The 27,872-nt window shown below is 54.7% G+C and overlaps 3 protein-coding genes and 1 long non-coding RNA gene across 5 annotated transcripts in view; 1 reads left to right on the plus strand and 3 right to left on the minus strand.

The window, feature by feature from the left end:
- IFT172 (intraflagellar transport 172) overlaps positions 1 to 14,509 on the plus strand; it is a 37,574-nt gene extending 23,065 nt beyond the window's left edge. Inside the window, exons 29-48 of the mRNA XM_064411358.1 lie at positions 436 to 552; positions 1,124 to 1,266; positions 1,884 to 1,977; positions 2,223 to 2,287; positions 2,425 to 2,605; positions 3,113 to 3,222; positions 3,666 to 3,795; positions 4,376 to 4,474; positions 4,817 to 4,926; positions 5,422 to 5,485; positions 6,105 to 6,191; positions 7,995 to 8,111; positions 8,544 to 8,654; positions 9,403 to 9,522; positions 10,909 to 11,004; positions 11,593 to 11,652; positions 12,408 to 12,506; positions 13,155 to 13,308; positions 14,048 to 14,136; positions 14,353 to 14,509. Coding sequence (XP_064267428.1) covers positions 436 to 552; positions 1,124 to 1,266; positions 1,884 to 1,977; positions 2,223 to 2,287; positions 2,425 to 2,605; positions 3,113 to 3,222; positions 3,666 to 3,795; positions 4,376 to 4,474; positions 4,817 to 4,926; positions 5,422 to 5,485; positions 6,105 to 6,191; positions 7,995 to 8,111; positions 8,544 to 8,654; positions 9,403 to 9,522; positions 10,909 to 11,004; positions 11,593 to 11,652; positions 12,408 to 12,506; positions 13,155 to 13,308; positions 14,048 to 14,136; positions 14,353 to 14,442 — 2,136 coding nt within the window. The 3' untranslated portion in view covers positions 14,443 to 14,509. The remainder of the gene's footprint in view (positions 1 to 435; positions 553 to 1,123; positions 1,267 to 1,883; positions 1,978 to 2,222; positions 2,288 to 2,424; positions 2,606 to 3,112; positions 3,223 to 3,665; positions 3,796 to 4,375; positions 4,475 to 4,816; positions 4,927 to 5,421; positions 5,486 to 6,104; positions 6,192 to 7,994; positions 8,112 to 8,543; positions 8,655 to 9,402; positions 9,523 to 10,908; positions 11,005 to 11,592; positions 11,653 to 12,407; positions 12,507 to 13,154; positions 13,309 to 14,047; positions 14,137 to 14,352) is intronic.
- LOC135295721 (uncharacterized) lies at positions 8,755 to 11,734 on the minus strand. The gene is made up of 2 exons (XR_010357832.1): positions 10,804 to 11,734; positions 8,755 to 10,151 (listed from the first exon to the last, which is right to left on the minus strand). It is a non-coding gene; the product is annotated as an uncharacterized LOC135295721 (long non-coding RNA).
- Positions 14,510 to 14,762: 253 nt separating the features above from the next.
- Positions 14,763 to 17,168, minus strand: KRTCAP3 (keratinocyte associated protein 3). The gene is made up of 6 exons (XM_064411371.1): positions 16,925 to 17,168; positions 16,788 to 16,847; positions 16,056 to 16,256; positions 15,715 to 15,849; positions 15,331 to 15,422; positions 14,763 to 15,156 (listed from the first exon to the last, which is right to left on the minus strand). Exons 1-5 carry the CDS (start codon positions 17,132 to 17,134, stop codon positions 15,339 to 15,341), a joined length of 690 nt encoding a protein of 229 aa, XP_064267441.1. The 5' UTR covers positions 17,135 to 17,168; the 3' UTR covers positions 14,763 to 15,156; positions 15,331 to 15,338.
- A 60-nt stretch (positions 17,169 to 17,228) lies between these two features.
- The window catches only part of NRBP1 (nuclear receptor binding protein 1), a 35,526-nt gene continuing 24,882 nt past the window's right edge, over positions 17,229 to 27,872 (minus strand). For both annotated transcript variants that reach the window (XM_064411362.1, XM_064411360.1), the window contains 11 exons: positions 22,943 to 23,026; positions 22,624 to 22,682; positions 21,420 to 21,518; positions 21,213 to 21,345; positions 20,843 to 20,945; positions 20,183 to 20,233; positions 19,955 to 20,090; positions 18,797 to 18,850; positions 18,364 to 18,427; positions 18,225 to 18,280; positions 17,229 to 18,044 (listed from right to left, as the gene is read on the minus strand). In XM_064411362.1, the coding sequence (XP_064267432.1) occupies positions 17,946 to 18,044; positions 18,225 to 18,280; positions 18,364 to 18,427; positions 18,797 to 18,850; positions 19,955 to 20,090; positions 20,183 to 20,233; positions 20,843 to 20,945; positions 21,213 to 21,345; positions 21,420 to 21,518; positions 22,624 to 22,682; positions 22,943 to 23,026 (938 nt within the window). In that variant the 3' untranslated portion in view covers positions 17,229 to 17,945. The remainder of the gene's footprint in view (positions 18,045 to 18,224; positions 18,281 to 18,363; positions 18,428 to 18,796; positions 18,851 to 19,954; positions 20,091 to 20,182; positions 20,234 to 20,842; positions 20,946 to 21,212; positions 21,346 to 21,419; positions 21,519 to 22,623; positions 22,683 to 22,942; positions 23,027 to 27,872) is intronic.

Here is a 27,872-nt window from a genome sequence, read left to right on the forward strand (position 1 = left end):
GGTTTTGGCTCTGAGAGGTGACCCCCACCCCGAGGGAGGTTGCTGGTCACAGCCCACAGTGGTCCCAGCACAGCTCAAAAGGATCTCATTTTGGACTGCTGTCTATAGGGTCACAAGAGCTTCATTCATGATAATGTTTCATCCTGGCCAGAGTTTGGGTTGGCATTTTCTTTGAAAGTGTGAGAACAGGAATGTTATGCTATTCAGGCAAGAGGAATATTTTCCAAGGCTGGTCATAAGGAAAACAGAAGCTCATTAGACAACAGAAGTTCCTGGGAGCAAGACAGTTCTGATAGGCTCAGGAAGAGCTGAGCCCAGGTGGTGTTTTCAAGACCAAGGACTAACAAGCATTTCTCAGCTCTCACTGCATCTTGTAAAGGAGAAGGGGGGAATGCACCACCACGAGTGTCACTGCCTCATTGCCTCTGACTGCAGGAGCTGGAGGCAGAGGGGCGCTTGCAGGAGGCTGAGTACCACTACCTGGAAGCCAAAGACTGGAAGACAACAGTGAACATGTACAGAGTGAATGACATGTGGGAAGAGGCATACAGGGTAATAATCACTCACAGCTTTCCCCCTGTGCAGGGCTCAGCTTCTGGCTGTGGGATCCTGGTGGAAACTGCTTTGCCCTGTTCACTGCAAGATCAGAACATTTGGTGTACCCTACCCAGCCTCAGAACTGCCCCAGCCCTGGAGGCCTATGGGCCTCCCAGTGTGCAGCAGTGCAGCCCAAAAGCAGGGTTTGACCCTTGGCCTTTCTGCTGTGCTGCCTTCCTCGAGGCACTGCTCTGCCCCTGATCACTGCATCCTGTTGTACCTCAGAGGTGTTGCTCTGGCCACAGCCCCCCAGCACTGCTGTGCTCAGTATGGCCGTGCAGTGCTGGGTTCACTCCTGCTGTCCAGGCAGTGGTGTGGCTGTGCTGAGGCAGCAGCTGTTCTGCTGCACCACGTGTGCCTTTGTCTTACTGTCACCCTCCCCAGTGCAGTGGTGGTTGCAGAAGGGTTTGTCGGGAGGGAACAGGTGTTTTTGGGGCTCCCTTCTGCTGGCAGGCAGCACATGAAAGGGGCTCAATCTGCTGAAGGTGAAACATACACTGTGTTCTTCCATTTCCTCTTTGGACAGGTGGCCAAGGCGTACGGGGGTGCAAACTCCCACAAGCATGTGGCCTATCTGTGGGCAAAGAGCCTGGGTGGAGAGGCAGCTGTGAAACTCCTCAGCAAATTTGGACTTCTGGAGATGGCCATTGACCATGCAACAGACAGCGGGTAGGCAGGTGCCCAACAGCACCCTCCCCTCTGCCTCACCAGAGAAAAACGTGTGGGCCAGGATAACTGTGTGCACATGGTAGCTGCAGATCCAGAAAATGACATGTCTTCCCACCCCACCATGCTTCACACAGGCTTCCACATCCTTGACACATCCCACTTCTCATCTTTGTGTCAGTCTCTCAAATGCCAAGTCTGAGCTGGCAGGCAAATGCAGTTTGTCCCTCAACCTCTGCAAGGGAAGGCTTGTGAGAGCCTCTGAGCATGAGAGGAGGTACTCCTCATGTCACCATAACTGTCTGCCACAACAGCTTTGGCCCTGCTCTGCAGCTGGCCAGGTGTCTGCTTGTATGGCCATACATTACTGCTCTTCCTGAGGCTCCCACATCTCTTGGCTCCTGCCTTGGGCTCTAACAGCAGGTGTGAAGGAGCCAAATTTCCTTAGTGGGGACTCTAAAAGCTCCTGGTCAGGAACAGGAGGGACAGGCAGTGCTAATTCACTTGGGGCCCCCTGTATTCCCCTCTCTCCTCTCCCAGTGTCTTGTGCTCTACTTGATGTTTTGTTCTTGATGAAGGCATACACTCACGGCACAGAGTCTTTCTCTCTTTCATTGCAGGGCCTTCGAATTTGCTTTTGAACTGGCCCGCCTCTCCATGAAGCAGAAGATGCCAGACATCCACTTAAAGTATGCCATGTTCCTAGAAGATGAGGTAATTTTCCCCCTGGAGCAGGTGCAAGTTCTCTAGTCCCTCAGGTAACTGAGCAGTTGTCCCTGGGCTGCTGCAGCAGTCCCTGTTCTGGCTGCAGTCCCTGCATTTCCAAAGGGCTCCATGGTGACAGTGCCAAGCTCCACACACCTGTGTTTCATAAATGCTCCCTGCCTTGCAGTGATCAGAGGTCTTGTGATGATGCCAGAACAGGAAGGTGTGGAAACAAATCACTTCTTCTCCTCTAGGGCAAATTTGAAGAGGCTGAAGGAGAGTTCATTAAAGCTGGGAAGCCCAAGGAAGCTGTGCTGATGTATGTGTCCTCCACATCCTGCTGTGTCTGCAGTCTCCATGCAGAGAGATGCCAGCCTGGTTGCCTCTCCAGCACTGGGCTGCTCCTTGCCATCCTTGTTGCTACACCTCATGTCCCTGGTACATCTTACCCCCCAGGTTTGTGCATAACCAGAACTGGGATGCTGCGCAGCGTGTGGCTGAGGCTCACGACCCAGACAGCGTGGCTGATGTGCTGGTCGGACAGGCACAGTTTGCCTTTGAGCAGAGAGAGTTCCAGAAGGCAGAGGCCTTCCTCCTGCGAGCACAGAGACCTGAGCTGGCCATCAAGTACTATAAGGTGTGTGCAGTCTGTAGCAACATCATTGCCTTCCTCACTGGACAAGAACCCAGTTTAGATGCAGGAGTGAAATCCACTTCCCAGCTCCCCCTGTCAGCTTAGTAGCCAAAGAGAAACCATTTACTCAGAGTTTTTAGAGGAACTGAATTCTGGTCTGAATACTGAAGCAGTGGCTTTCATAGCATAGCTTCCCTCTCTCATGATTCTGGAGGATGTATCCTGCCAGATTGTGGGTGGTCCTTGGGGTAGCACAAGTGGGTGCGTTGGGAGGGTTAAGTGCCCATTCCACAGAGGTAGCTGGAACGGATGAGCATGTTCCCCTGAGGTAGTTAGGGCAGGTGGACAGACATGGGTGCCATTCTCGGGGAGGAAAGAACTGGGTGGTGCTACTGTGGTTGTTTCTTCTAGTCAGTTCTCTGGCAAGATGGGGGGATAGATGTGTTATGTGGTAGCAGGAGTGTGGGGGATTCTGGTAACTGGTGAAAACTCCCCGTTGTGCCTGTGCAGGAGGCTGGCATGTGGAGCGAGGCCCTGCGGATCTGCAAGGAATACATGCCTGGTCGACTGGGAGAGCTGCAGGAGGAGTGTGGCAGAGAGGCTGGCAAGAAAGGCTCCAGGTAAGGAGTGCTGTGGTCAGGCTGCAGGAAGTAGCCTGGAAGCTCTTCCCCATGGCCGTTTTGCTGATGCCTTACAGAGACAGCCTGATGGGATCCCTGACATCCACTTGTTTCCTTCTTGAGGACTCCGGACTTCTTACTGCATAGGTTTCCTATCATCCTTCCTTATTTCTCTGGGAGTCTTATTTCTGCCATCCAAGATCTCCCAGATGGCATCTTGCCCCACTTACAAATCTCCATGTTCTCCTGTACTGCCATTGCATCTCTCCAGGGTCCTTGGTCAGTTCTTTCCTCAGCACTGTTCATGTTCTCTGTCACATGCTCCGCTCTGTCTGAGGTCCCTGATTACCTGTCATGTGCACCTCCCTGCTCACCCCTACACACTGCCTGCAGGATCTCTGGCAGCATCCCTGTTCTGCTCACAGCCTGCATTCCTCCTGCAGCGGAGCTGAAGGGCTGCTGGAGCAGGCACGGGAGTGGGAGCAGTCTGGGGAGTACGCCAGGGCAGTGGACTGCTACCTGAAGGTGCGGGACCCCAGCAACAGTGTCCTGGTGGAGAAGTGCTTACTGAAGGTACTGTCAGGGGCTGGGAGTCCCTTTACCTGCTCTTCTGCTTGGAAGCTCTTCCACAGCCTGAGTGCACCTCAGAGATCTGTGTCACTGCAGCGCTCAGGGCCTGCGGGGCTGAAAGCTTTCATAGCTGTTCTCTTGAGCCATGACAGGCTGTGCTTGTCCTGCATGGTGCTGCCTTGCTTGCTCTGGCGCCTCTGCCTGTGGCAGGCCCATGTCTGTGTGCCCAGAGCTCCCTGCACTGCAGAGCTGCATTTTGTGACTCAGCCCTTGCCAGAGGAGCACCTTTCTGTACTCCATGCCACTAGCCTTTGTGCTGTCTTCTTGCTCATACTTCTTGCTCACACCCATGTCCTTGTACCAACTTCAGCTACAATTATGTCCTTGTCTGATCTTCTCCCATGTGTGAAAGTATCTGGGCTTTGCTCCTCTGACTTGTCAAAAGGACCTGCCGTTTCTCCCCTTCCTCCATCATTCAAGTGCTTCCAACTGTCAGTCTTTTAGCTGGGACTGAGCACTTCCAGCTTCATCCCACTCCCCCACCATTTTTATCAATTGAGCTGCTGACGGTTTCTCTTCACAGGCTGCTGAGTTGGCTGTGAAATTCTTGGATCAGTCACAGAGCATGGAAGTGACACGGACTGTGGCTCCTCAGCTGGTGGCCATGAAGAAGTACAGCATGGTGAGGACTGGTTCCTGCCCCCAGGGCTGCTGAAGAAGTAGTGACTTTGGAAGGGAGGGCTCTATCAAAGGGAAGGAGGTCAAGTCACATCCTGGGGTGATGGGTGGATGGATGGCCTTATGTAGAGGTAGATGCAGAATCTTCAAGGAGGATGAAAGAGGGAAATTAATCAAGTCCTGGAATAGTGTGAGAGAGCCAGGCCTTGGGAGAAGGCAGGAAGCAGAGGAGAGGCTTATCTTTTGGGAAGAGACTTTCTGTTGTGTCTGTGTGGTGGTCCAGCACCAGCTTCAGCCTGGGAACCCTTGGGTTTTGCCTCCCATGGAACTGTCTCTGGCCCTGCAGGCAGCTGAGCTCTACCTGAACTTGGACCTCATCCGAGAAGCTATTGATGCCTTAATTGAAGGGGAGGAATGGAGCAAAGCCAAGCACACGGCCAAGGAGTTCGACCCAAGGTAAGCCCTGAGCTTTGCAAACTACACCCTTCTTGTTCCCTCTCCCACACACAGCTGGTCCCTGGTCCTGTCCTGTACTGTCCTGTTGTCCCTAGGTTTCATGGATTCTCCCCACAGTGGCTTTCCCATGCTCAACAGGGTACATTCTCCACAGCCACCCTTCCCAAGCCATTTAACATTCTGACACTTTCCTATGGCCACACATTCCACAGAAACTGTTATCCCCCTTGGTTTCACCCTATCCTTATCTCCCTTTCCCTTGCCGTAACTCTGTGCATGCACTTCCTTCTGAAAGCCCTGTGATCCCTTGTCTCCTCACTTGTTATGTTGTGAAGAGATGCTTAGACCCTTTCCTTCCCTGTCCATCTGTGCACCAGCAGCCTGCTAGCAAGACATAGCTCAGCTGCAAGTCTCCTAGTTCCAAAGTTGAATCCAGCCTCTGCACTGCTGCAAGACATGAGTCTTGCTGCCTTTTGGGATTCTTTCTACCCGCAGGTCAGAGGAGTACGTGGACCAGCGTTACAAGGAGTATTTAAAAAAACAAGGAAAGGTGGATTCGGTACGTATTTGGGATGTCTCACAGACTAGGGAGTGATGGCAGGACCTGTGCAGATCCTGGAGCCTTTCTTATGGGCCTTTTGCCTGACTATGAGTACGAGTGAGAAGTCTGTATGTGCCTGTGAGCCTTGGCTACTGCATGCCAGACCACAGTCACAGAAGGGTTTGGCTGGGAAAGGGTTTGGCTTAAAGTTTACCTCAAGCTCATCTCATTCCACCTCCTGCTTTGGGCAGGGACACCTTGCACTAGAGTGGTTTGCTCCATGCACACATTGCTAGGTCATATCCAATTTCTTGCTCACCAACACCCCCAAGTCCTTCTCCTCTGGGCTGCCCTCCATCCATTCTCCACCCAGGCTGCATCTGTGCATGAGGTTGCTCTGACTCAGGTGCAACACCTGTCCCTTGTTGACCTTCATAAGGTTCCCATGGGCCAGCCTCCTCAGCCTGACCAGGTCCCTCTCAGTGGAAGATGGGTCACACAGGCTCTGTGATTTGATGCCGTGGAGGGGAAGAGTCTGTGTGTCTGGGAAAAGAAGACATGGGTGACCTGATGCTTGTGTGGATGTGAGTGGGAAGCCTGGCCTGCACAATGAATTTATGGCTGTTTCCATCCTCAGCTGGTGGGAATTGATGTCATGGCAGCTCTGGATATATATGCAAAGCAGGAGCAGTGGGAAAAGTGCCTGGAGGTCGCAGCTAAGCAGGTGAGTGCTTGTGAGCCCTCAGGGACAGACCTGGCCTCCTGGAACCCTGCAGTGGGTGGGCAGCCTGGAGAGCCACTGCAGGGGCTCAGGAAGCACCACACCACTGTCCCCATCGTGGCCAGTGAGGCTGAGTGGGGAAGTGCTAGAACCTGGAAGCATATTGTGTTTAAATTTTGTGATTAATGGAGTGTTGGAAGAAGCTAAATGAGTTGTTTGGGCTGGAAGTAATTGGTACCATGGAAACAGGGATTTGTAGAAGAAAGCCTTCTTTCTCTGTGTTCTTGAGAGTGATGGTGTCAGTCAGAATGAGACATCCTAGTCAGGAAAGCAAATCTGACATTTTTTCAGTTTTACTGATCTGAATCTAACAAAATTACCTCAGCAGAGTAATAAAAGGGAGAAAAGCAAAATGAAACTGTTTTACAGTGCTCTTTCAAGGAAGTAGCAGGAGAAGACAGCTCTGAATTATCAGGATGTACTTTGAGGGATGGTTTGTATTCAGTGGTTATTGATTGGTGATTGGCTATTAAACAGGTATTGGTTAAATGGTTGTTGATCATGGAGATAACCAAGGGTGGGCCGTTCTTTGGAGTGACATGTTGGTTCAGATTGAATAACAGGGCAGCCTTGGCAACAGCATCTGCAGTTAGTAGGGACATCACAACTTGTCACTCAGGCCAGCACTGAAGCCTTGGAAAAGCTCTGGGACTGTGGTTTTATAACTTTGGTTCCAATAATCAAAGTTTGGATTCTACTAGAGTGAACTTAGATTTGGGCTTCTCTGTGATACAGATGGTCTCTCTCTCATTGTTCTCTTGGGAGGCTCCCCTATTGATGCTCTGCTTATCAGGAGTCAGAGAATAACTGCACACTCCATTTAATGGGAAAGCCTCAAGTTTATTGTATTGGGCACCACAAGGGCACACTGAGTCTGAGAGGATCTTGGTGTCTGCTCGTGTCTCCAAGAGAGGATTGGCATGATCCTTTTCCCTAAACAGTGCAGAATATAATCACTTTGACTCAGCTGCTCTACAGTGATTATACAACAAAAATGGTACATTTATCAAAACAGGTCACATACCAGACTTAACCTTTATCCCAGGCTATACTGAACACAGTGCTTTACCAGCACCCATCTGGGTGTTGGAGTTCTGGACATCTGCTGGCACACTCATCTTTCTTCTGCATAATAAACTTGCTTCCATTGCTCAGTTTTTAACAGGGTTACACATTTTGTGCCATTTTCGTCCTCTCATTACTATATTTATGCATGTGTGAAGCAGTTCTTTCCTCACTTGAATTTCTGTGAGGCCAACACCAGTTCTCAGCAGTGTCTATGGGGTCAGCACTGGTGTGAGCAGCCCTCTAAGAAGGTCTGCAGTCCTGGAGCTGTGACTGTGTGGGTGATGGACTAGAGCAGCTTTGTAAATTACAAACATCTTCACCAAGGGTTTTAGTTACTTTCTGTGTTAGACTGAAGGCTGCTTCACAGTTGGTAGCCTTGTGTTGACACATAGTAGAGGTGCTGCATCCTTTGGGTGTTTGGCAGTATTCCTTTGGCAAGTGCTGAGCAGCTGCAAAACAGCTGTATGTGCATGTGTGGAGGATCAGCACAACAACAGCCAGCCAAAATAAAGGTGTCAGTAGGGCCCAAATCAAATCCAGGTGTGCTTAGGGCAGTCTGGCTCCGATTACGCGTTTCACCCTTTGGGACTCACATGTACACATGGCTGAATCCATCCCCACCCAGTGGCAAGTCTTCAGTTCATGAGTCTCATGCTGCTTTCTGTGTGTCTTCTGCAGAGCTATCAGGTCCTGCACAAGTACGTGGCTCTGTATGCAACACACCTCATCTGTGAGGGCTGCTGGGACAAAGCCCTGCACCTGTACGTCCAGCACGGAGCACCTGCCAACCCACAGGTAAGGAGGGCATCCCAGGGGGCTGTCCAGTGTGCTGTGATCTGCTGCATGAGTCAGGCTCCCAGCCTGAGCTGGGATTGCCTTGTGTTCAGTGTGCCCAGCCCTGCAGTGGGTTCTTCCAGAGGGCTGAAGGAAATCTCCCAGCATGTTCTCCATGGGAAGGGGCAGGGGAAGTTGACTCTTTGTGTTTGTTTTGAGCACCAAGTTCAGAACAAAAGAAACCATTTGCCTCTCTGAGAGTATTGGCTGCTGGAAGCATCCTTCCATCCTTCCCTGTTTGCCTGCCTTGTCCCCAGCCCTCCTTGCAGCCAGTGACCTGCAGCACTGCCCCTCTGCAGCCGTGTTCTTGGCCCGTGCTTGGCAGCAGGAGAGCTCTGCAGTCTGCTGACTCCTCATCTGTCTCCTTCCACACTCGTGTCCTTTTTGTTGCAGAATTTCAACATCTACAAGCGTCTGTTTGTGGAGATGGTGAACGCACCTGGCAGGAACTGTGCTGAGGCATACTCCAGCTGGGCTGAGCTGCGGGACGTGCTCCTCGCCCTGGTGAGTGTGGCCATGGCACCCCTGCCTGCTCAGCCCCAGCCAGGGGGGCTTCACTGAACGGGAAGAGGAGCCAGTCTCTCAACAGGTGACACGGACAGTGTTTTTAGACCACAAGCTAAGAGTAGAGAGCTGGCAGTGTGGACAGTAGGGAAACAGGATCCTGAGAAGTGGATGTGGCTGAACAAGAGAAGGCAGAGAAGCAGACCTTGTGCTCCAGGTCAAATCCTGGGAGTGGGTCTGGACACTGGCCCTTGCAGAGCTCCAGGTGTCACTGCAACATGGGAGCTGTTGTGACATCCTCTTCTCATCCTACCACACATTCAGCAGCTTGCATGGGGAAAGCACAGAGCTACTGAGCCTGGAAAATACAAATTCTCCCATGGAGGCTTAGAGCCTTCTGCTCCTCTTTCCTGTCCAGAACACCTCAGCTAGAGCCATGATTGCCTTATCTCTGTTTCTGTCCCTACTGCGAGCATAAGCAAAATCAAAAAATCCTCCCTTTGTCCATCCAGGCTCACCCTGCTTCCAGTGCTGGCTGTTGCTGCAGTACTGGTAACTCTCCCTGGCTCCCACAGCCTCCTTCGTCAGCATGCTTTCGGACCCAGAGCACCCAAGGCCCAGCCCTTGTCCAGTCCCAGAGGTGTCTGGGTATTTCAGATCCTTCCCTCTCCTGACTTTCCTGTCTCATGTGGATGAAGAGTGCCCTCATGCTCTCCTGCTCTCAGTTCCTCTCATTTTCTCTTCTCAGTGTGAAAACTTGGTGAAGTCCAGCGAGGCAAACACTGCAGCACACGAGGAGTTTGAGCGGATGCTGCTGATTTCCCACTACTGCGCCGCCCGCTCCGCCGCGCAGGGCCTGAAGCAGCTGGTGAGGCTTTGCAGCTCCTCTGCCAGGGCAGCACCCAGAGTGGGGAACCCATGGGGATCTGCATGTTTGGGGCTGTTCATAGGTTACTATTCCACTTCACAAATCACCCATCATGGATGCATGAGAGCGGGACTGCAGTAATGTGGGAGCCCACCACTAGCAGGTGGAGCTGTAGGTGGTGTTTTCTATTTACTGTGGGTACTGTCCCAGCCACTGTGGCTGAGCTGTAAACCAGGGCAGGAGCTGATCCTTGTGCTTGGCATGACTTGTGAGGGTGGAGGTGCCAGTAGAAAATTAGGAATGACAAAAAATCTGATCTTCCCAAGAGAGGGATGGCTTCTTCTCTGCTCTCCTGGGTTCCAGGAGTTGCTGGGCTTCACACGTGCTCTTCAGAGCAGATCATCTGCCCAGGGCCTCAGCAGGTACTGGTCCTGTGTGCTGGGCTTGTTGGGGGCTTTGGGAGCTTGTGGGCCTCTGTGGGGGCATCACAAGGCCCTGTGACTCCTTTGGAGTCTCATGTGCCCTGGGATTTGTTCTTGGCCTCCCTGTTGAAGTCTTGATCCGTGTGGGATTGTGGAATTGTTCTACAGCTCTGGATGGATGTGGTACTAGAGTTGTGATGGAGAAGGCTGGGAAAAGGAAAAGAACCCCAGTGAAAACCACAGGGAAGACTGGGAATTTCCCATGGCTGTGTGTGTGGATGTTGGGGTCCAGAGACATGTCAGACATCAAGAGCCAAGTCTGATGTCTTGGAAGCCTGTACAGATCTCCACAGCTGTGGAATGTTGAGGGGCTGGGCAGTCTGTTTGGGACCATGAAGAAGGAGGCGGGGGGGGCTTGACAGTTCTTGTGTGGCAATAGGATCTGGCAGCAGAAAAGTGAAATTACCCTTTAATTCATCACCTCTGCACCAAAATTCTTACATAATTGCCTACAAGAAAAAAAAATGTATTGAGACTGTGGCTGGAATAGGTTTGTGGAGAGGCTGGAGAATCTCCATTCCTTGAGATGGTCAAAACCTGACCAAGCATGTTCCTAAACTCCAGCCTCTGCTTTGGGTGGAGCTAGGGGTGGGATTTGGGAACTGCCAGCAATGTCAAGCCAGCAATGCCTTCCAACCTCACCTGTTCTATGACTTAGATGGGGGTTGTTTGGGTGGTTTGCTTCTCCTGAAAAATAGCAAGGCTTGTAAAGCAGAATAATTTACCCTCAGGTGACAGTCCCATGTGTTCTGTAGTGAGGGAACTCAGAGTCAGGACTGAGGTTTTTGACCTTTTTTACCTGTAGGGCATGTGTGGGTACAGAGTCCTTGCTGTGAGTCTGGGGTGATCTCGTGAGATCCCTTCTTTGCTGAATTGTTGTCTTTGCTGTCCTCTGTGCCCCCAGGACACCATGGCTGCCCAGCTGTCCATTTCCCTGCTGCGCCACACGGATCTGCTCCCTGCAGACAAGGCTTTCTATGAGGCTGGGATGGCTGCCAAGGTAAGAGCTACCTCTGCACCAGAGAAGGACACAGAACACCCTGGGCTCGGGGATTCTCAGCTTTATCTTCCCAAATCCTGGACTCTTCCTGGAGGCTGTTCCTCAAGCAGCTGGCCAGACCTCAGCCAGTGAGCAGATGGGACCTACAGACCCAGAGGTGGACAGAGGCCATGTTATGGCTCTGTCAGTGTGGATGTCAGGCTGCTCAGCTCTGCTCTGCATCACCCAGGTGTCTGACAGTCTGCCTGGGAGCTGTGACACATGGCAAGGACAGCAGCATGTCCTTGCTGCCTGGACCTGGCTGTGCAATGATAGAATCATATAATGGTTTAGGTGGGAAGGGACCTTAAAGTTCATCTTGTTCCAACCCCTGCCATGGGCAAGAACACCTTTCACTATCCCAGGCTGCTCCAAGCCCCATCCAGCCTGGTCATAATGCCTGTCTCCATTCTGTGGGACAGTCTGTGGTGATGAGCTGGTTGGAGACTGTGGCACAAAGAGAGACACATCCTTCCTAGCTATGGCTCTGGGAGAAATGGCTATGAGGATGAGCTGCCCAGTCTCACTGAGGGTTCCTCTCCATACCAGGCAGTCAGCTGGGAGAACATGGCATTTGTCTTCCTGAACCACTTCCTGGACCTCTCAGATGTGAGTATGGTCTGTGGGGGAGGAGGGCTGGCTCTCTCAAATGGCAGTGGCACTGCCATTGCTGCCACGGGGCCACTGCAGACCCCCAGGCTGGCCAGGGCTCACCTGAGACTCCTGCAGGGCAGCACATTGGGGCTCGGACTGATGGGAGAGCCCCCAGACCCCAATCAGTGTGTGCCTGGAGCAGGGGGCACCCTCACCCTCCCTGTGGGAGGACCTGCCATGCAGGGCACCTGCACAGCCCTGCCCCAAGTCACCCTGGGCATGCCAGTGCCACTGTGCACAGGGCAGCAAGGAGCACATTGGCCTGACAATTTAGGCCCGAAGTCCTCATGGCTGCAGATGCCATTACAGCTTTCAGGGTGTCACTCAAGTTGTTCCAAGGGAAGAAAAACTACTTGGGAGGTGGAGGCCATGGCCCAGTGCTTTGGCCACTGTGATACAGGACTCTGGAGTCCCCTCAGTCCCTTGCTTGTCCAGCAGGCTGCCCACCAGAAACACCAAATCCAAGGGAGCTGACACACCTCACTGTGCCAGACTCTCAAGTGCTGTCAGCAGCAGCTGGGGAAAAACAAAAGCACCCAATTACATCTTTCCCTTCTTCAAGGCCACCTGAACAGGGCAGAGTCTGAGAGGCACTGCAGAGTGTGGTCATGGATGACAGGACAGCACCAACAGGCAGGGGCATCCTGGCCATGAATTGTACTGTGAGCTCTACAGCTGGCATTGCCCAGTGCTCTACCCCTTTTTTCCAGGCCATCGAAGAAGGGAACCTGGATTCCCTGGACCATTCTGATTTTCAGAAGACAGACATTCCCTTTGAAGTGCCCCTTCCAGCCCATCAGCACGTGCCTGTGAGTGTCACTTATGTCTTCTCAGCTCCTGGGACCAGTGGTGCTGCTTCACAGCCCTCTGAACAGGGATTGGGGTGGGGCTGGGATTGCAGAGGCTGCAGGAGATGGAAACAGACCCAGAACTTGCACCTTCTGCCTGTCCCTCCACTGCGAGCACACAAACACACGCACAGATGTGTGCACAGATGTGTTGCACACACACACATATACCTGTACACATACACAAACACACACACACCTGTGTACACACACAAAAAACCACATCTGTGCACACACACCCCCCTGTACACACACACACACACCAAAAACCACACCTGTGCGCACACGCACAAAAACACACAGCTGTGTACACACACACACACATACACCTGTGTATACCCACACACCTGTACATGCACAAACACACACACACACACCTGTACATACACAAACACACACATCCACACACTCTCTCCCTCTCTCCCTCCCTCCCTCTTGTGCTCCCCAGCACACACACATACTCTCAAGCCCCACTGTGCACCACGCACGTGTGTGCTGTGTGCACATCATGCACGCCTGTCCTGCTCTCCCGCGTGCTCCCTGCTGCTGTGGGGCTGTGGTGGGGCAGCAGCATCCCGGTTCCAGCCTCACCCTGGCCTTTGCCCCCAGGAGGAGCAGCGGGAGGAGGTGAGGGACTGGGTGCTGACGGTGTCCATGGACCAGCGGCTGGAGCAGGCGCTGCCGCAGGACGAGCGCGGCGCCTACGAAGCCTCGCTGGTGGCAGCGGGGACTGGGGTGCCCTCCCTGCCCTGCCTGCTAACGGGTAAGCTCCAGGCCAGACAAGAGATGGCACAGTGCCGTGCAGGGAGTGGGAACGTGCTGCAGGGTGGGTCTGGCAGGAGGTCTGGGCTGCGCTCTAAGAGCAGTGGAGGGCCTGTGTGGGAACCAGCTCTGCTGGAGGAGATAGGGCATTTTTACTGTGGGGGTGAGCACTGGAACAGGTTGCACAGAAGTTGTGAGATCATCATCCTTAGAGGCAGTCAAAACCTGTCTGGACACAGCTCTGGGCTGGGGTGGCCCTGCCTGAGCAGGGAGTTGAACCGTACAGACCCCAGAGCAATTCTGAGCTCAGCCACTCTGTGGTTCAGGGATGGCTCAGGCTGGCGCAGCTCTGCCTGGGGACTCCAGGCCGGCCACCACAGACAGTTGAGACTGGGCAGCACCTGGCCCTGCTCTGTAGTGCAGGACTTAAAAAGGGTCAGAGAAGGGGGAGCAGGATTGGGCCACCAGGAACAGGGCTGTGGCTTCAAGAGTCAGAAGGTGGGTGCCATTGTTGGACCTATTCACTTGGATGTCATTGCCCAAGGGCAGTTCAGCCTTAATCTTAATTTGATCCTCCACTTTGAACACCCCTTCTTCATTTTGGTCTCTTAGAGACCAAGGCAGCTTTATTCCCCCAAAACACTGTGCTGTTAGGGCAGCTACAGCACAGGGAAGGGGTGCACCAGGTGGGGGCCTGCTGTGGGACTCAGCTTGTTCTGAATGTGTCGCTTTGTGCCCAGGGTACCCAGTGCTAAGAAACAAGATTGAGTTGAGGCCAGGCCGAGAAGTGAAGAAGGATGCGTGGTACAAATTTGTGATGGCTGTCAAGGTGAGCCAGAACCCGCAGGCAGGGAGACAGGCTCTGGGTGGGTTCAGCCCCTCATGCTGGCAATGCAGCATCCTCCTGGGTATGTCATTGTCCTGGGGCAGTTCACTGCACTGACAGTGCTGCTTGGTGGGGAGCACCAGTCCTGCTAGCCCACAGGGTGCCTTCAGGCAGGGGGCACAGGGGTGTCCCAGTGCCAAGGCCTCTCTCTTTCTGCAGACATCCCACAGCCCTGCAGGCCAGGATGTGATCGAGTTCCTCCGACGGTGGTGTGGGGGGCTCCCAAGCACCAGTTTCTCATTCCAGTGAACAGGACTGGGGCAGCTTTCAGGCCTGTTGCTCAGCACCTTCTACATCCAATAAACATGTTATCTCAGCCCTACAGTGCTCCTATTTGCCAGGGGATGCTGGGCCCACAACACTGCAGCTGCTGGGCACAGGGCTGCACCCCCTGTGTCTCAACCCCCACGTCTGTGGATGACTTCCACACTGAGGCCACAGCTCTGCCAACATCCCTGTGCTCAGGGAGTGGCAGGCACAGGGATGGGCTCACAGAGTAGCTTCCTTCCCTTGGCATACCTTGCTCCCAACCAGCACTCACCTAGCAGAGCCACTCAGAACAGCCAGTGTAGAAAGGAAAAGTTCATTTATTCAAGAAAACTAGAGATCTACACGAAAAGGATTCTTCCCCTTCTGTTCCCTGACATGTCTGAGCACAGGCACAGCCAGCTGCCATGCCTGCAATGGCACCAGGACTTGGGCCCCAGCACCTCTGCCCACCCCCATCACTGCTGACAGAAACCAACAGCCTTCAGCACAGCAGGAAGGGCCCCAGCTTGGGGCAAGGATGGGAGAGCATCTGGGGCCCACAGCACCTGCTGAGCAGCAGGGTCTGTGCCAGGGGGGGTGGTGGAGCAGGGGGCAGGGGGCAAAGCACACCCTTCACCGCTGCAGCCCGCTGCAGGAGGTGTGACACCACCTTGGCCCCAGCCTTGCTGGATCACAGCGCTCCTGCAGCACCACCTGGGAGCAAAGGAGCAGTGTCAGTGCCAGGCTCTGCTGCAGGGCCCAGTATCACTGACTCCTCTGCCCTAGTTCCTAGGAAGAGGTGTTTTGGGGGGCTGGTGTGGGCATGGACCCTCTTGGTGGCAGAGCCTGCTCCCCCCATCCCAAGCACAGCCCACATGAGGCACTCACCTCTCCATCTACGCAGGAGACTCAGCAAGTCCTGCTAGGAGCTGCTGCCTCTCACGGAGGGGCTTCTCCATTGCTGTACTTGGCCTGGTCAGCTAGAGAGGAAAAAAAAAAGACAAAAGTGTAGGGTGACAATGATGGGCAATGTTCTCACAAAAAAAGAACAGGCTTGGCTACCAGGGGGATGAAGAAGAGGGTCCTTCTGCAACTCCCCATGAGGGGGTGCTGGTCTGGCACTCAGGCTGGCTAGAAGAGGTTCCAACTCAGCATCCCCCCTACTGCTGCACAGCCTCCTTGTTCCCAGCAAAACCCAGCACCTTACAAGTGCAGCACAAAGGCAGCAATCATGGGGGAGATCCAGGGAGAAGTGTCCAGGGAGTTCTGTACCTGCTCTTTGCTGTAGCTGTGTGCACAGGGCCCGATGCCCTGGAAGACCAGAGCCACCAAACAGCACCTGCCCGAGAGCACGGCTTCCACAGCTGCCAGCAGCAGGGAGGAGAACCAGAGGGCCAGCGCCGTGTCCTGCGGAGCAGGCAGTCACAGGAACGTGGGCCCTGCACCAGGCTGGCTGAACACACTCAGCAGAAACTGTGTGGACAGCAGGGGAAAGAAGGGGGAGAGGGAGAGAGAAGGGGAGCAGGAGGGAGAGTGAGAGTGAAAAGAAAAGACCAGAGGAAGCAGAGAGGGAAAGAAGCTGCTGGGAGGAGCGGGGCTGTGCAGTGACTCACGTAGATGCGCGTGGTGTTGAAGGGACAGTCGTTAGTCGCAATGGCTGCACGGGCATCCACAGGCAGCGCAGAGCTGTTGCAGCCCCGGACCAGGTGCGTGCCCCGGCTGTGCACGGTGAGGGCAAAGGCCAGCGCCAGCCCCACGCTGCACGCGGTGGACAGCAGGCAGTTCAGCAGAGAGACGCCCAGCAGGGTCCAGTGCTGCAGGCGCAAGAATACGAGTGGGACTGGCAGGAGCTCGGGAAACGCTGGGGCAGGGCACCTGTGTCTCTGCAGAGCTGCTCCCCCGAGGAGCACACACGACCTCTCGCCTCTTCCAGGACGGTTCGGACACGCCCTCGGATGAGGCTCTCGCACCTTTCGCATCCTTCCATCCCCCGTGAGCTGGGCCCCGCTGAACGCCCCTTGCCTCGGGCTCCGTGGAGAGCAGGCTCCGCGGGAGCCCCCAGCCCAGCCCGGCACACCCCGCCCCGTGCCCGCCCACCCTGCGAGCCCACGCGGGACCCCCGACCCGGCTGCAGCTTCGCCCACCGAAGCGCTTCTGCCCGAGGACGGCGCTCCCACCCTCCGGGAGCGCCGGCGGGGCCGAGCCGGGGACAGGCGACACCCGCAGCGCCGGCAGCCGCCGCCGAGGCGGAAGGAGCCGCGGGGCCAAGGTCCAGGGGAGCGGCTGCCGGCGGGGCAGGGCCGCGCCGAGGCCCCCCGCCCGCTCGGCCGCAGCCCCGCACTCACCAGGACCGCCCGGGACAGGTTGTGCGACACCAGGATGGCGACGATGCCCGCGGCGATGCTCTGCGGGGAGAGCCGCGCTCAGCAGGGCCCGGGCGGGGCAGGGCCCGCCGCCCCCCGCCCGCTCCGGCCGCGCTCACCAGCAGCCCCGAGCACACCGACACCACGTTGGCCGCCGCGTACTCGGGGGTGACGGCGCGGCGGGCGCCGGCCACGTGCCGCAGCACCGAGCCGTGCACGATGGCGCCCAGCACGAGGCTGCCGTGGCCCAGCACGATCAGCCCCAGCCCCGAGCGCATCAGCCGCCGCGGCTCCGCCAGCGCGCCCGGCGCCCGCCGCCCCCCGGCCATGGCCGCCGCCGCCGCCGCTCGCACCGCCCCGGGGCAGGGACCGGCGGCTGGCCCGGCCCCCCCGCCCCGCCCCGCCCCGCAAGAGGCGGCACTCTCGTCTTTACAAAACAGTTTATTAAAAATAGGAAATGATAGAAATGAGATGCAGGAGCCGCGGCTCGGCCCCGCCGCGCGCCGGGGCGACACTGCGCCCCGGGGCCGCTGCAGGCCCGGGAGCCCCCGGCAAGGGCCGGGCGCTGCAGGGGCCGCGGGGCCGCAGCCCGGGGCCAGCACACGCCGTGACCCCGGGCGGTGCGAACCAGTAAACAAAGTGCAGCCGGCGGCGGGAGCGAAGCGCCGGGCGGGGAGGGGGGACGAGCTCGGCCACCCCTGGGCTCATGGCGCGGGAATGGGGGGGGAGTGACCGGGGGTGCAGGGCTTAGGGGCTCACCCCTGCTTACCTTTAAATTAAAAAAGGGGAAAAAAAAAAAAGAAAGAAAAAACCCATTTCTGTGCTGTGCAAAAGACACTTTGTACAATTCAAACAGAACAAACTCCATGCACATGAGTGGGGCTGCAGAACGCCCCAAGCCAGGCCTCAGCTCCGCAGCACAACCTGGCAAATCCCAACAAAAACAGGGCTGGAAATAATACTGATGCGCAAAGTCCCTTTAGGAGGCGGGCAGGGAGGACTGTCGATGAGCCCAGCCGGCACATGCAGGATGAGCTTCCAAGCACTGCAGCTGGGGTCTTGCGGATGCCCGACAGCGGTGGGCAGACACAGATGGGTCGCAGGCAGCGAGGCCACGCTGGCTGCCCAGGAGCCGCGGGGCTAAGATGACACAGTCACGGCCGTCAGGGCTCCGTTCCGAGTGTAGTAGAACTTGCTAAATGCCTCTTCAAGTAAACAGGTGAGTCTGCTCTGGTCAGCCTGGGGAGAACAAGGACAGTGAGAGGTAAGCTCCATCCACTCAAAGCTGAGAGCATGGCTGGAGATCCCCAGGGCAGAGACCTGGCTTACTCCTCCTGCCTCCTCCCCCGAAAAAGGTCATAAACCATTGAACTCTGAGAAAGTACACAGGCCCATAGCCCTGCCTGAGCCCCTGCTTACCTCGCTGATGAATCCAAGCTGGACCAGTTCAGCTGCCAGCTCCTGGATGTTGTCATCTGCAACACAAGGAAAGGTGTCAGTCCTTGGTCCAAGCGTGCTGCTGGCCCAATGCACCTGGCAGGGGCAGAAGGAGACTTACTGGGCTGAAGGTCACAGCTCAAGTGTCGATTCAACTTGTCTTCCAGTTTCAGCAGCAGTGTCAGCTGCAAGGCAAAGAAATTCTCATGAGGGATTGCAGTCCTGCAAGCTGCCATGGCAAGCCCAAAGCAAGCCTAGAAATGCCCCATAGGATGGGAACCACCCCTCCAGAGCCCCACGGGGATCTAACAGAACAGCCTCAGCCAGTTCCATCCTGAACTGCAGCTGGCAGCACCATCCTGCGCTGGGAAACAGGGCCTGGGGGTGGGCCAGGTGCCAGGTCAGCAACAGGCACAGGCCTGGGCCAGGCTCTGGGTCCTTTGGTGGCAGCTGCAGCAGTGCAGGGTTACCCCAGGCACCAGCAGCACATCAGAGCCATGAGCCCTGCACAGCTGCCCCAGCCTCCCCCTGCTCAGCCAGACATAGAAACATACGTGGTGCTTCACGCCCTCCTCCACTGACTCGATGTTGCACTGCATCAGCACCACCTGGAACAGAGGCACAGCCCCCATCAGCAGCTGCCCCACAGACCCATCAGCAGCCATCCCACAGCCCCCATCAGCAGCCATCCCACAGCCCCCATCAGCAGCCGCCCCTCAGACCCACAGACAGCTGCCCCACAGACCCATCAGCTGCTGCCCCACAGACCCATCAGCAGCCATCCCACAGCCCCCATCAGCAGCCATCCCACAGCCCCCATCAGCAGCCGCCCCTCAGACCCACAGACAGCTGCCCCACAGCCCCCATCAGCTGCTGCCCCACAGCCCCCATCAGCAGCCGCCCCTCAGACCCACAGACAGCTGCCCCACAGCCCCCATCAGGAGCTGCCCCACAGACCCATCAGCGGCCGCCCCACAGCCCCCATCAGCTGCTGCCCCACAGCCCCACAGACAGCTACCCCACAGCCCCCATCAGCAGCTGCCCCACAGACAGCTGTCTCACAGCCCCATCAGCGGCCGCCCCACAGCCCCCATCAGCAGCCGCCCCTCAGCCCCACAGACAGCTACCCCACAGCCCCCATCAGCTGCTGCCCCACAGCCTCATCAGCAGCTGCCCCTCAGCCCCACAGACAGCTGCCCCACAGCCCCATCAGCTGCTGCCCCACAGCCCCATCAGCAGCTGCCCCTCAGCCCCACAGACAGCTGCCCCACAGCCCCATCAGCAGCCGCTCCTCAGCCCCACAGACAGCTACCCCACAGCCCCCATCAGCTGCTGCCCCACAGCCCCATCAGCAGCTGCCCCTCAGCCCCACAGACAGCTGCCCCACAGCCCCATCAGCAGCTGTCCCACAGCCCCATCAGCAGCCGTCCCACAGCCCCACAGACAGCTGCCCCACAGTCCCCATCAGCTGCTGTCCCACAGACCCCATCAGCTGCTGCCCCATAGCCCCATCAGCAGCTGCCCCACAGCCCCATCAGCAGCTGCCCCACAGCCCCACAGACAGCTGCCCCACAGCCCCATCAGCAGCTGTCCCACAGCCCCATCAGCAGCTGCCCCACAGCCCCACAGACAGCTGCCCCACAGCCCCACAGACAGCTGCCCCACAGCCCTGCCTGGCAGTGGGAGAGTGAGGCTGAGCCCCTCGCCTTTACCTTGCGGGTCTCCACCTCAGCGGGCTCTGGAGTTGGGGTTTTCACCGACGGGGGAGCAATGGGAGATTTCACCACAACCTGCTGGGGCTGCTGGGGTCGTGGCATCCCAAAGGCTGTCAGGGGATAGATTCCATTCCTACAAGGAAGGAGCAGCATCTGAGGTTATACCTCTCCAGAACTTTTCCAGTCTCACACACAATGGAAGGGGTCTTAAAAAATCCCTCTTACCTCACATCCTCCAGGAACTTGTCCAGCTCCAGTGCTGGAGATTGTGAGAAGCTGGAAAACAAAATGTCCTCAGATAAGAAACTGTCTCACAGTACCATCCACTTGGGTCTCTTGGGGTGCAGTTTCAAATCCCCATGTCTTGGGCTGTGTCCACAGGCAGGATGGGTATGGACAGGCAGCCACTGGTGTGACAAGCTCTTATCTTCCCTTAAGGACATAACTATGTATGTGAGCTAAGGATGAGGCAGCAGTTATGGCAGAGCAAGTCTCACAGCCCTCAGAACTGTGCAATGCAGTTGTTTGGAGGGTGGCTCAATGACACTGCTCCTGGTGAGCTGTTTCACAAATACCTGCCATACCACGTCCCTGGTTGCAACAAACACTTGGAACAGCCAAACCCCTGTCCCAAGGATGCTCTGAAGCATTCCAGAGATGAGGTATGGACTGCAAAACTGCTGGAAGCCTGACAGGATGACCTCAAGTGCTTAACTCCCCAGAAGTGTGTGTGCCCAGACAGTGACTGCTCCTTCACCTCCAGCTCCACCAGCTCCCACTGGCACACAGTGAGTGGGGAAACACCAACACTGAGGTGATGGGCAATCCCAGTGCTCCAGCACTGCTCCCCTGAGCAGCCCCCCTGAGCACACCACGGGGACTCACATCATCTTGACTCCTTCCCTGTCCTCGTGATTGATCTCTGCCAACACTGCGTTCATGTCGAGGTTTTTGGTCATTTCTTCTAAAGCATTTTCAGGAATCATATCTATTAAAAAAAAAGAGGAGTAACTTGCAGCAATTGCAGTTCCTCTCCAGCCTTAGAAAAGCAATGAAAAGTGCAGAGATGCTCTCAGAGCAGGTCAGGCACCACAGCCCTCCCAGCCCCACAGCTGCGTCCAACAGCCAGGAACCAGCAGGGCAGGGGCAGGGGTGTTCACAGGGTGCCAGCTCACTGGGGGGCCACTGACAGCTCAGCAAAGCTCTGCAGAGCACTGACCCAGTGGGGACGTGGCTCCCAGGGCTCTGTACTCACGCTGGTGCCCAACGATGCAGTGAGCAGCCAAGAGCTTCAGCGATGGCACCTCAAACAGCGCCTGGTGGAACAGGAGCTCCCGGGCCGTGGGGCGCCTGCCAGGGTCCTGCTCCAGACACTTCTGAATGAACTCCTAGAGAGAAAACCTGCATGAGACAACAAGCAACGGCAGCAGAGCAATTCAGGGCAGCGAGCGCCGTGGCTCACCCGCTGCAGGGGGTCCTCCAGCAGCTGGATGGCACTGTTGATGGCTTCCTGCGGCACGTAGGAGGACTCCCCGTTCCCCTGGATCTCCAGCACTGCCATCTGCAAACACAGAGCAGAGCGTCAGACTCCACTGGGAGTGACAGACTGCATGGGAGACAGGCTCAAGGAGACCACTGCCAAGCATGAGATCACCACAGCAAGCTCTTTGGGGGTACTTAAGGTCACATTTGGAGAGACAGAGAATGGCTGCCTCATAACAACAGCTTGCTCCTAGTACCCCAGGATTGCCAGGGAGCCCTGGGAACTCTGCCAGCAACAACCTGGACAGTAAGTGTCTCCATTTTGAACCTCATGATCCATTGGCCTGTTACTCTGTTTGATAATTCCATAATGAAGCAGTGACTGGATGACTGCCAGGATCTGACAGTGTCCCTTCTGGCTGTGTGAATAGCTCTGCATCGCAGAACAAGAGCAAGCACACAACACATCAAGAATGGGCTCTAGCCAACCACACAGACACTAATTCCCAGCTAGGAAAGGCTGGAAAATATTGCAGAGTGTCTCTGCATTCAGCTTAAGTTTCTCCTAAAAGTTTTATCTTTCCACAATTCTCTTCCTGCTTCACTAATGGAAGGTGCAGCAGAGGTTGAGGGTTCCTTGTGTTGGCTCTTTCTGGCAATTCTCAGAAAATACTCCTAACAGCTCCCATTACCTGGACTTGGACCTACTGACTGCAAGGACAGAGGAAGAACAAAGCTGCTACAACCAGGTATGTCAGACTCACATTGACTGCAACCAGCACCTCCATCAGATGGGCACAGGCTGGCCCAGACAAATTGACAGCCTACAGCTGACCTCTGCTCCAAACACCCCAGGCATTGGTCACATGAACATCACATAACAGTCTGCAGCAGTGACTATTCCCTCCAGCCAATGAGTCTGACTTCAGGACTGGCCAAGATCCGCTAAGTAATTAATTACCCATTAGGAATTTGGGAAGAACTGCAAATCCCTGAGCCATTTACTCCTTAGTGAGGCACTTGAGGGATCCTCCATAGGGATCCCTCCAAGGCAAAGTGCACTTGGCTCTGACAACAAAACACACTTGTCCCTGAGCAAACCCACCCATGGCCACAGCCCTTCCAGAGATCTCTCTTTTCTCAGATTCATCATCTCTGTCCCACAGTCCATGCTCGACACTTACCTCCAGTGCACACATCCCAAAGGAGTAGATGTCCACAGCAGTGGTGACATTGGCAACTTCTGTAACACAGAAATAACAGTCAGCTTGTTATCAGTCAGCTCTGCATGCAGCAGCACCACTCTGCACCAGGCTGGGACAGTTCTGCAGCTTCTCCCTCCTCTGCTACCACAGAACAGAGGAGCTGAAGCATTTCAAATGGCTCAGAACTGTTAATGTGGCAACTGCCAGGAGCCTGGAACTGAGAACAAGGTGCAGGACAGCTTGGAAGCATCAGTTAGGAGAAAAAATCCCCAGTCTTGCAGCCACAGCCACAGCATACCTCCATACTCTGGGGCAAAGAAGTGCAGGTTCTTCTGCTCCTCACGACAGGTCTTCACGTGGTTGTTAATTGTGTCCGGTGCCACTAGAAGAAAACCAGGAATGCTTGGGATAGAGGAAGCCACATCCCATCCCTGATGAAATCCCAGGGAATGCCTGCAACTGCAGGCCCTTGGTGCCCAAAGGGGCAGAATAGTGGCATTAAGGTGAGTCTTCACAGCCTTCATCTCTTGTCACCTGCCCCGACCCAAGACATTCCTGCATTGTTTCCTTGGCAGCTTAGCATCACTCTCCAAGGGCAAACCTGGAGACAATGACTGCTGCCTAGCAGGAGGACAAGGTGGGAACAACTCCAAGCAGAAATGCCTAACTTCAAACAGAGCTACAGCAATTGCCACGAGCAACTCATTCAGAATAGCAGCCAGAGGTGCCAAGGTCACTGCAATTGGTCACCACCTCCAATTTCTGGGAGGATGGACCTACCAAGCAACTCTTTCACATTTCAGGAAGATGCTGGTGCCAAAGCACCTCCAGACAAGAATCAAGCCAAGCTGCTGAAGGAAGGGAGGTGACCATCCAGACAGCAGAACCTCCTAGCACCTAGCACCTCCACAAACCACTCAGAGCTGTGGGGAGGAAATAACTTGCAGCCACAAGAACAGTGAGCAGAGCACAAGTATGGACCCCCATGAAAGATAAGCTTTTGGGACAGCCACCTCTGCAGAGACTGCAAACAACTGTTTGAAACTAAGCAGCTGTCTGCCAGGGAGAAACACTGAGGTGGGCAGGGAGCACAGAGCCACTATCCATTTGAAGCTCTACTGTCACAGTGGAATGTGCCCAGTCCCAGAGCCTCACGTCCCCCCTGGTCACCCTCCTGGACAATCACAATCAGTCCCTGTCTGTACTGGCACAATGTGGGCTGACACAGGATGTGCCAAGCCACTTGTATTTTTCCACAACGAGGATTCCCAGCTGAGTAACAAGTTACCCGTTTCAGAGAGAAGATGTTCTTTGCGCTCTAGTCAGACAAGAAGGACCTCCCTTGGTAACTCAGCTCAGCCTTGCTGCATGGCACATACCAAATCATATTACCCAATCTGAGCACTGGAAGCAGAGCTTGCTCCAATAGCCAGGGGCTTCTTTACCATCCAACCATTCACAAGTAACTGCTTTCTCTTCCCTCTGTTAGCTCTGATCCTAGGAGTTCAGTAAGATGACTTCATTTCTAGTGCTCACCTGTTCCCAGATATCACCAGATCCTCTCACCTTCACACCACCAAGCAGCACAAGCTACCTTTTTTGTCTTTCTCCTAAGACCTGCTCTGTTTTCCCAGTGACACTGACTGCTTTGGACAAATTCTGGCCAGGGCAGTGCACCATCACACCAGTTCTCTCTCCTGGAGACTCTGCCCCAAAGCATCCCAACACCCCCACATGACAAGCAGCTCGAAGCCTCCCTTGAGGAGCCAGAAAATGCCAGATCCTCATCAGCACCCAAATTATGAGCTCTGGGCTTCTGTTCACCTTAGTATTTTGTACTCCTCAGTCAGTTACAACTGAAGTTTGCCCAGTCCTCTGCACTGGACTGGATGTGTTCCTGTGCTGCTGGAGCCAACCCCTCAGCCCCAACCCTGTCACCACACATCCATCCAGTGCCAGACTTGGCACACAGAGTAAAGCACCCGTGGCTTGTCCAGCACACTGGGTTCTCATACCAGGCCTTCTAAAGAGACTATTTTAGGCTTCAGAAACTCTTCTGTTCCAACATCAGATTTATACTATTGTTTATGGGATCCTGGATGTCTCTGTGCCCAACAGGAACTAGCATACAGATGTTTGTGACACCTGTTAAACCTGCAGCTACTACAGGCATGTCAGAGGGACCTCCCAGTGGCAAAGCAGACAACGTGGGGAGAGAAAATAACTTACTTTTTAACTCACACTGTAAAAGGAAACAGGGACCAAAAACTCAACAACCCCTCCTGCCAAATACGGAGCAGAATCAGCCAAGGAAAGTCACCCTCCACACAATGTTGTGACTGGCTTCATTTTCCAGTGTCTTTAAATCCTGCTATGAGCACATGTTGGATGGCAAGGCCAGTTCACTGTCCAGGTACTCTGTTCTTGCTCCTGTGCCCAGTTAAGGACAGGGCTGAGGCAGTAGTCAGTCACAGAACAGATTATCCACAGAAACCTCAGCAGTGATGGCTGACACACTTCCACACCAGACAGGCAGGTAGAGTAGAAGTCTAGCCCACTATAGTGGGCTCCACCTACAGCGTCCTTAAGGAGGTCCAGCCAGCCTTGATAATCAGCTCCTCTGCATCCAGGTCGCACAGACCTTCTGCAGCAGCACCAGCATTTCTGTAAAGAACCAGGCTCGCACTGTCTGTGAGACCCTCCAACTCAGACACACAGAACTGACACAGGCAGCTCTGAATTTGCTGCTGTGGGTCAGCCAGGGACCTGTCCCCGCTGGTACTCTGCTCCTTGTGCTTCCTAACTCGCTGAGTCCCACTGGAGTGCTTTTCCATCACTGTTACAAAGATTGGCTCTGCAGCTGGGTTTGATCAGCAACACTTGTCAGGGACTCTGCCTGTTCCAGCCATTGATATCCCAGCTCATGTGCAGCTTGGCTGAGGTGACAGGAGTCACCTCACTCTGTTACTGCAGAGCTGAGGCAGCACAGGGCCAACGACCCCCAGAATCTCCTGTGTGTCTCACAGCTAAGCAGGGACAGCCTTGCCAGACACAGTCCTGCTCTAAGCATCACTGACAGCACAACTTGCTTCTGAGGTCAGCTCTGAAAAACTCCCTGCAGGGGTGTTCAACACAGCAGCCAGAAGTGCTGTTACAACTGTGACAAGATTTTAGATGGCAAGACAAGAAATTTGGGTTTGGTCTGGTCACCTTGATGCATGGGCCACTTAGCCATGGCAGGGGCTTGGGAGCTTCACCTGAGCCTACATTTTAACCAACCTCGTGACTGTACAAGGTAAGAACACACACCTGAAGTTACCTCTGACACAGGTTCTCCTGCCTGATTCACACATGGCTGCTATCTGTCACTTATACACCTATTTCTGTACTCTCAGACTGGCTCCCTGCTGTGCATGATTGGATGGCTGAAGGCTGAGGATAGCTACTAAGTGAGACAAATGATGAAGACCACAAAGCAAAGTCAGATCACCAACAATAACAATGAATGTGTCCTTCTCAGCCACAAGAAGGTGACTACAAGGGGCAGATTACAAGACAGCCCCCTGGGAATTGACAAGTCTGGTGTGCAATTAGCAGAGATGAATTTTAGAAAAAGGTTCAGCCAAATATGGTGTCTGAGCAGGACGGGTGATAGGAAGAGATGTGAAGCACAGCAGAGGGTAGGGCAAGCAACCTGTCTTTGACAAGCTGAACTCAATCTGACACCAAAAGCATAAAAAGAGATAATGGGCACTCCTACAGGAACATGCTGTAGCTGGTCAGACTTCTCAAACCCTCAAGAACGTGCAAAAAGAGTTGGCCAGTGTAAGTGAACAGCCTGTGTGCCCACTGGTTGTTAGCAGTGCCAGCCAAGGAGGCAATGGTGGCATTCCTTCCCAGCTGTGCCCACAGCAGGTTCAGCAGAGCTGCCTGGGCATCCAGCCCCTGCTCTGGAACACTCTGTGCTGCAGAAGACACTTCCCTCTTGAGCAGCACCCATCTCACGCCCGCCTTTATTCTGCACTCAGAACTTCCTCCTTGCAGGCAGCAAAGATCTCCTGCTCCACAGCCCTGCCTCAGCAGCTCCTGAGCTGTTTGGGTTCTTGTGAGCATGCTGCAGAGCAGAACAGGACTGCCCTCCTCAGCAAAGGGCCCAGTGCCTGGCCAACAGAAAGCAGGGGGAAGCCAGGTGTCAGTGAAAGGATCAACAACTGATCTCCAAGATTGTCCCAGGCTTGCTGTGCAGCCCCGCAATGGGATTGTACCACCAGGGACCTAAACATGATCAACTGAACCCAAGACGACCCTCTGCAGCTATGAAGGGGTGACCACAGGGCCAGCAGAGGTATAAGGCCATATTATTATCCCCTGCACTCATATGCCCCAGACATTTCCACTCCTGCAAAGGGTACAAGGCTGCACAAACCCACGACATTACAGTTTCCCTTCTCTGCACACAGTCATGACAAAAGCTTTTTTTATAAGGGAGAGCAAGGCCTAGAAAATAAGGAACTAGGAAGTTATTTGGCATAAAAAGAAGCATACAGCCATTAAACAAGGAGTCAAACAGGAAGAAGTTTCATATTTATGCTGATCACAGAATAAAAGCTCCCTACAGCCCTCAGATCTGTATCAGAGATTGTAAATAGTGTTTGCAAAATGTTTGCAACACTGAGTCACCAGAAGGAACAGGATTTTATTATTTTTGGCAGTTGAGTATCATTAGCTGAAGGAGCAATTCAGTGTATGAAAAGTTCATACACACTGTTCCCAAGTGCAGGTAAAGCTCCCCATGTGCTTACACACATATGCACACATCTACTGACATGGCTTCCCAGCAGGAAACCAACCTCTGCTAAACTCTGCCCATGGCTCCCTCCAGAGAAAACACTGCTGGAGCAGCATCAGTGGTACTGGCAATAGAGAGTTAATGTCACAAAACTGGAGAAGGCTACTACCCAAAGAAATTAACACAGAATCAAAATCATGGCATGGTTCTTGTGGGAAGAGACTTGCAGAGGTCACCTTGCCCAACATGCCTGTTCCAGCAGGGACACCCAGAGCTGTTGCCCAGGACCATGTCATGGGTAACTCCAAGAATGGAGACTCCATCCCTGCCTTGGCAACCTGTGCTTGTGCCACCATCACACTGAGGATGCCTGGGGTCGAGAGGAACTCTCTGGACTCCAGCCCGTGCCACACCGGGGACCCCTGGGTGGGCTCTACCC

This window comes from Passer domesticus, chromosome 3, assembly GCF_036417665.1.
Source record: "Passer domesticus isolate bPasDom1 chromosome 3, bPasDom1.hap1, whole genome shotgun sequence".
Taxonomy (NCBI): domain Eukaryota; kingdom Metazoa; phylum Chordata; class Aves; order Passeriformes; family Passeridae; genus Passer; species Passer domesticus.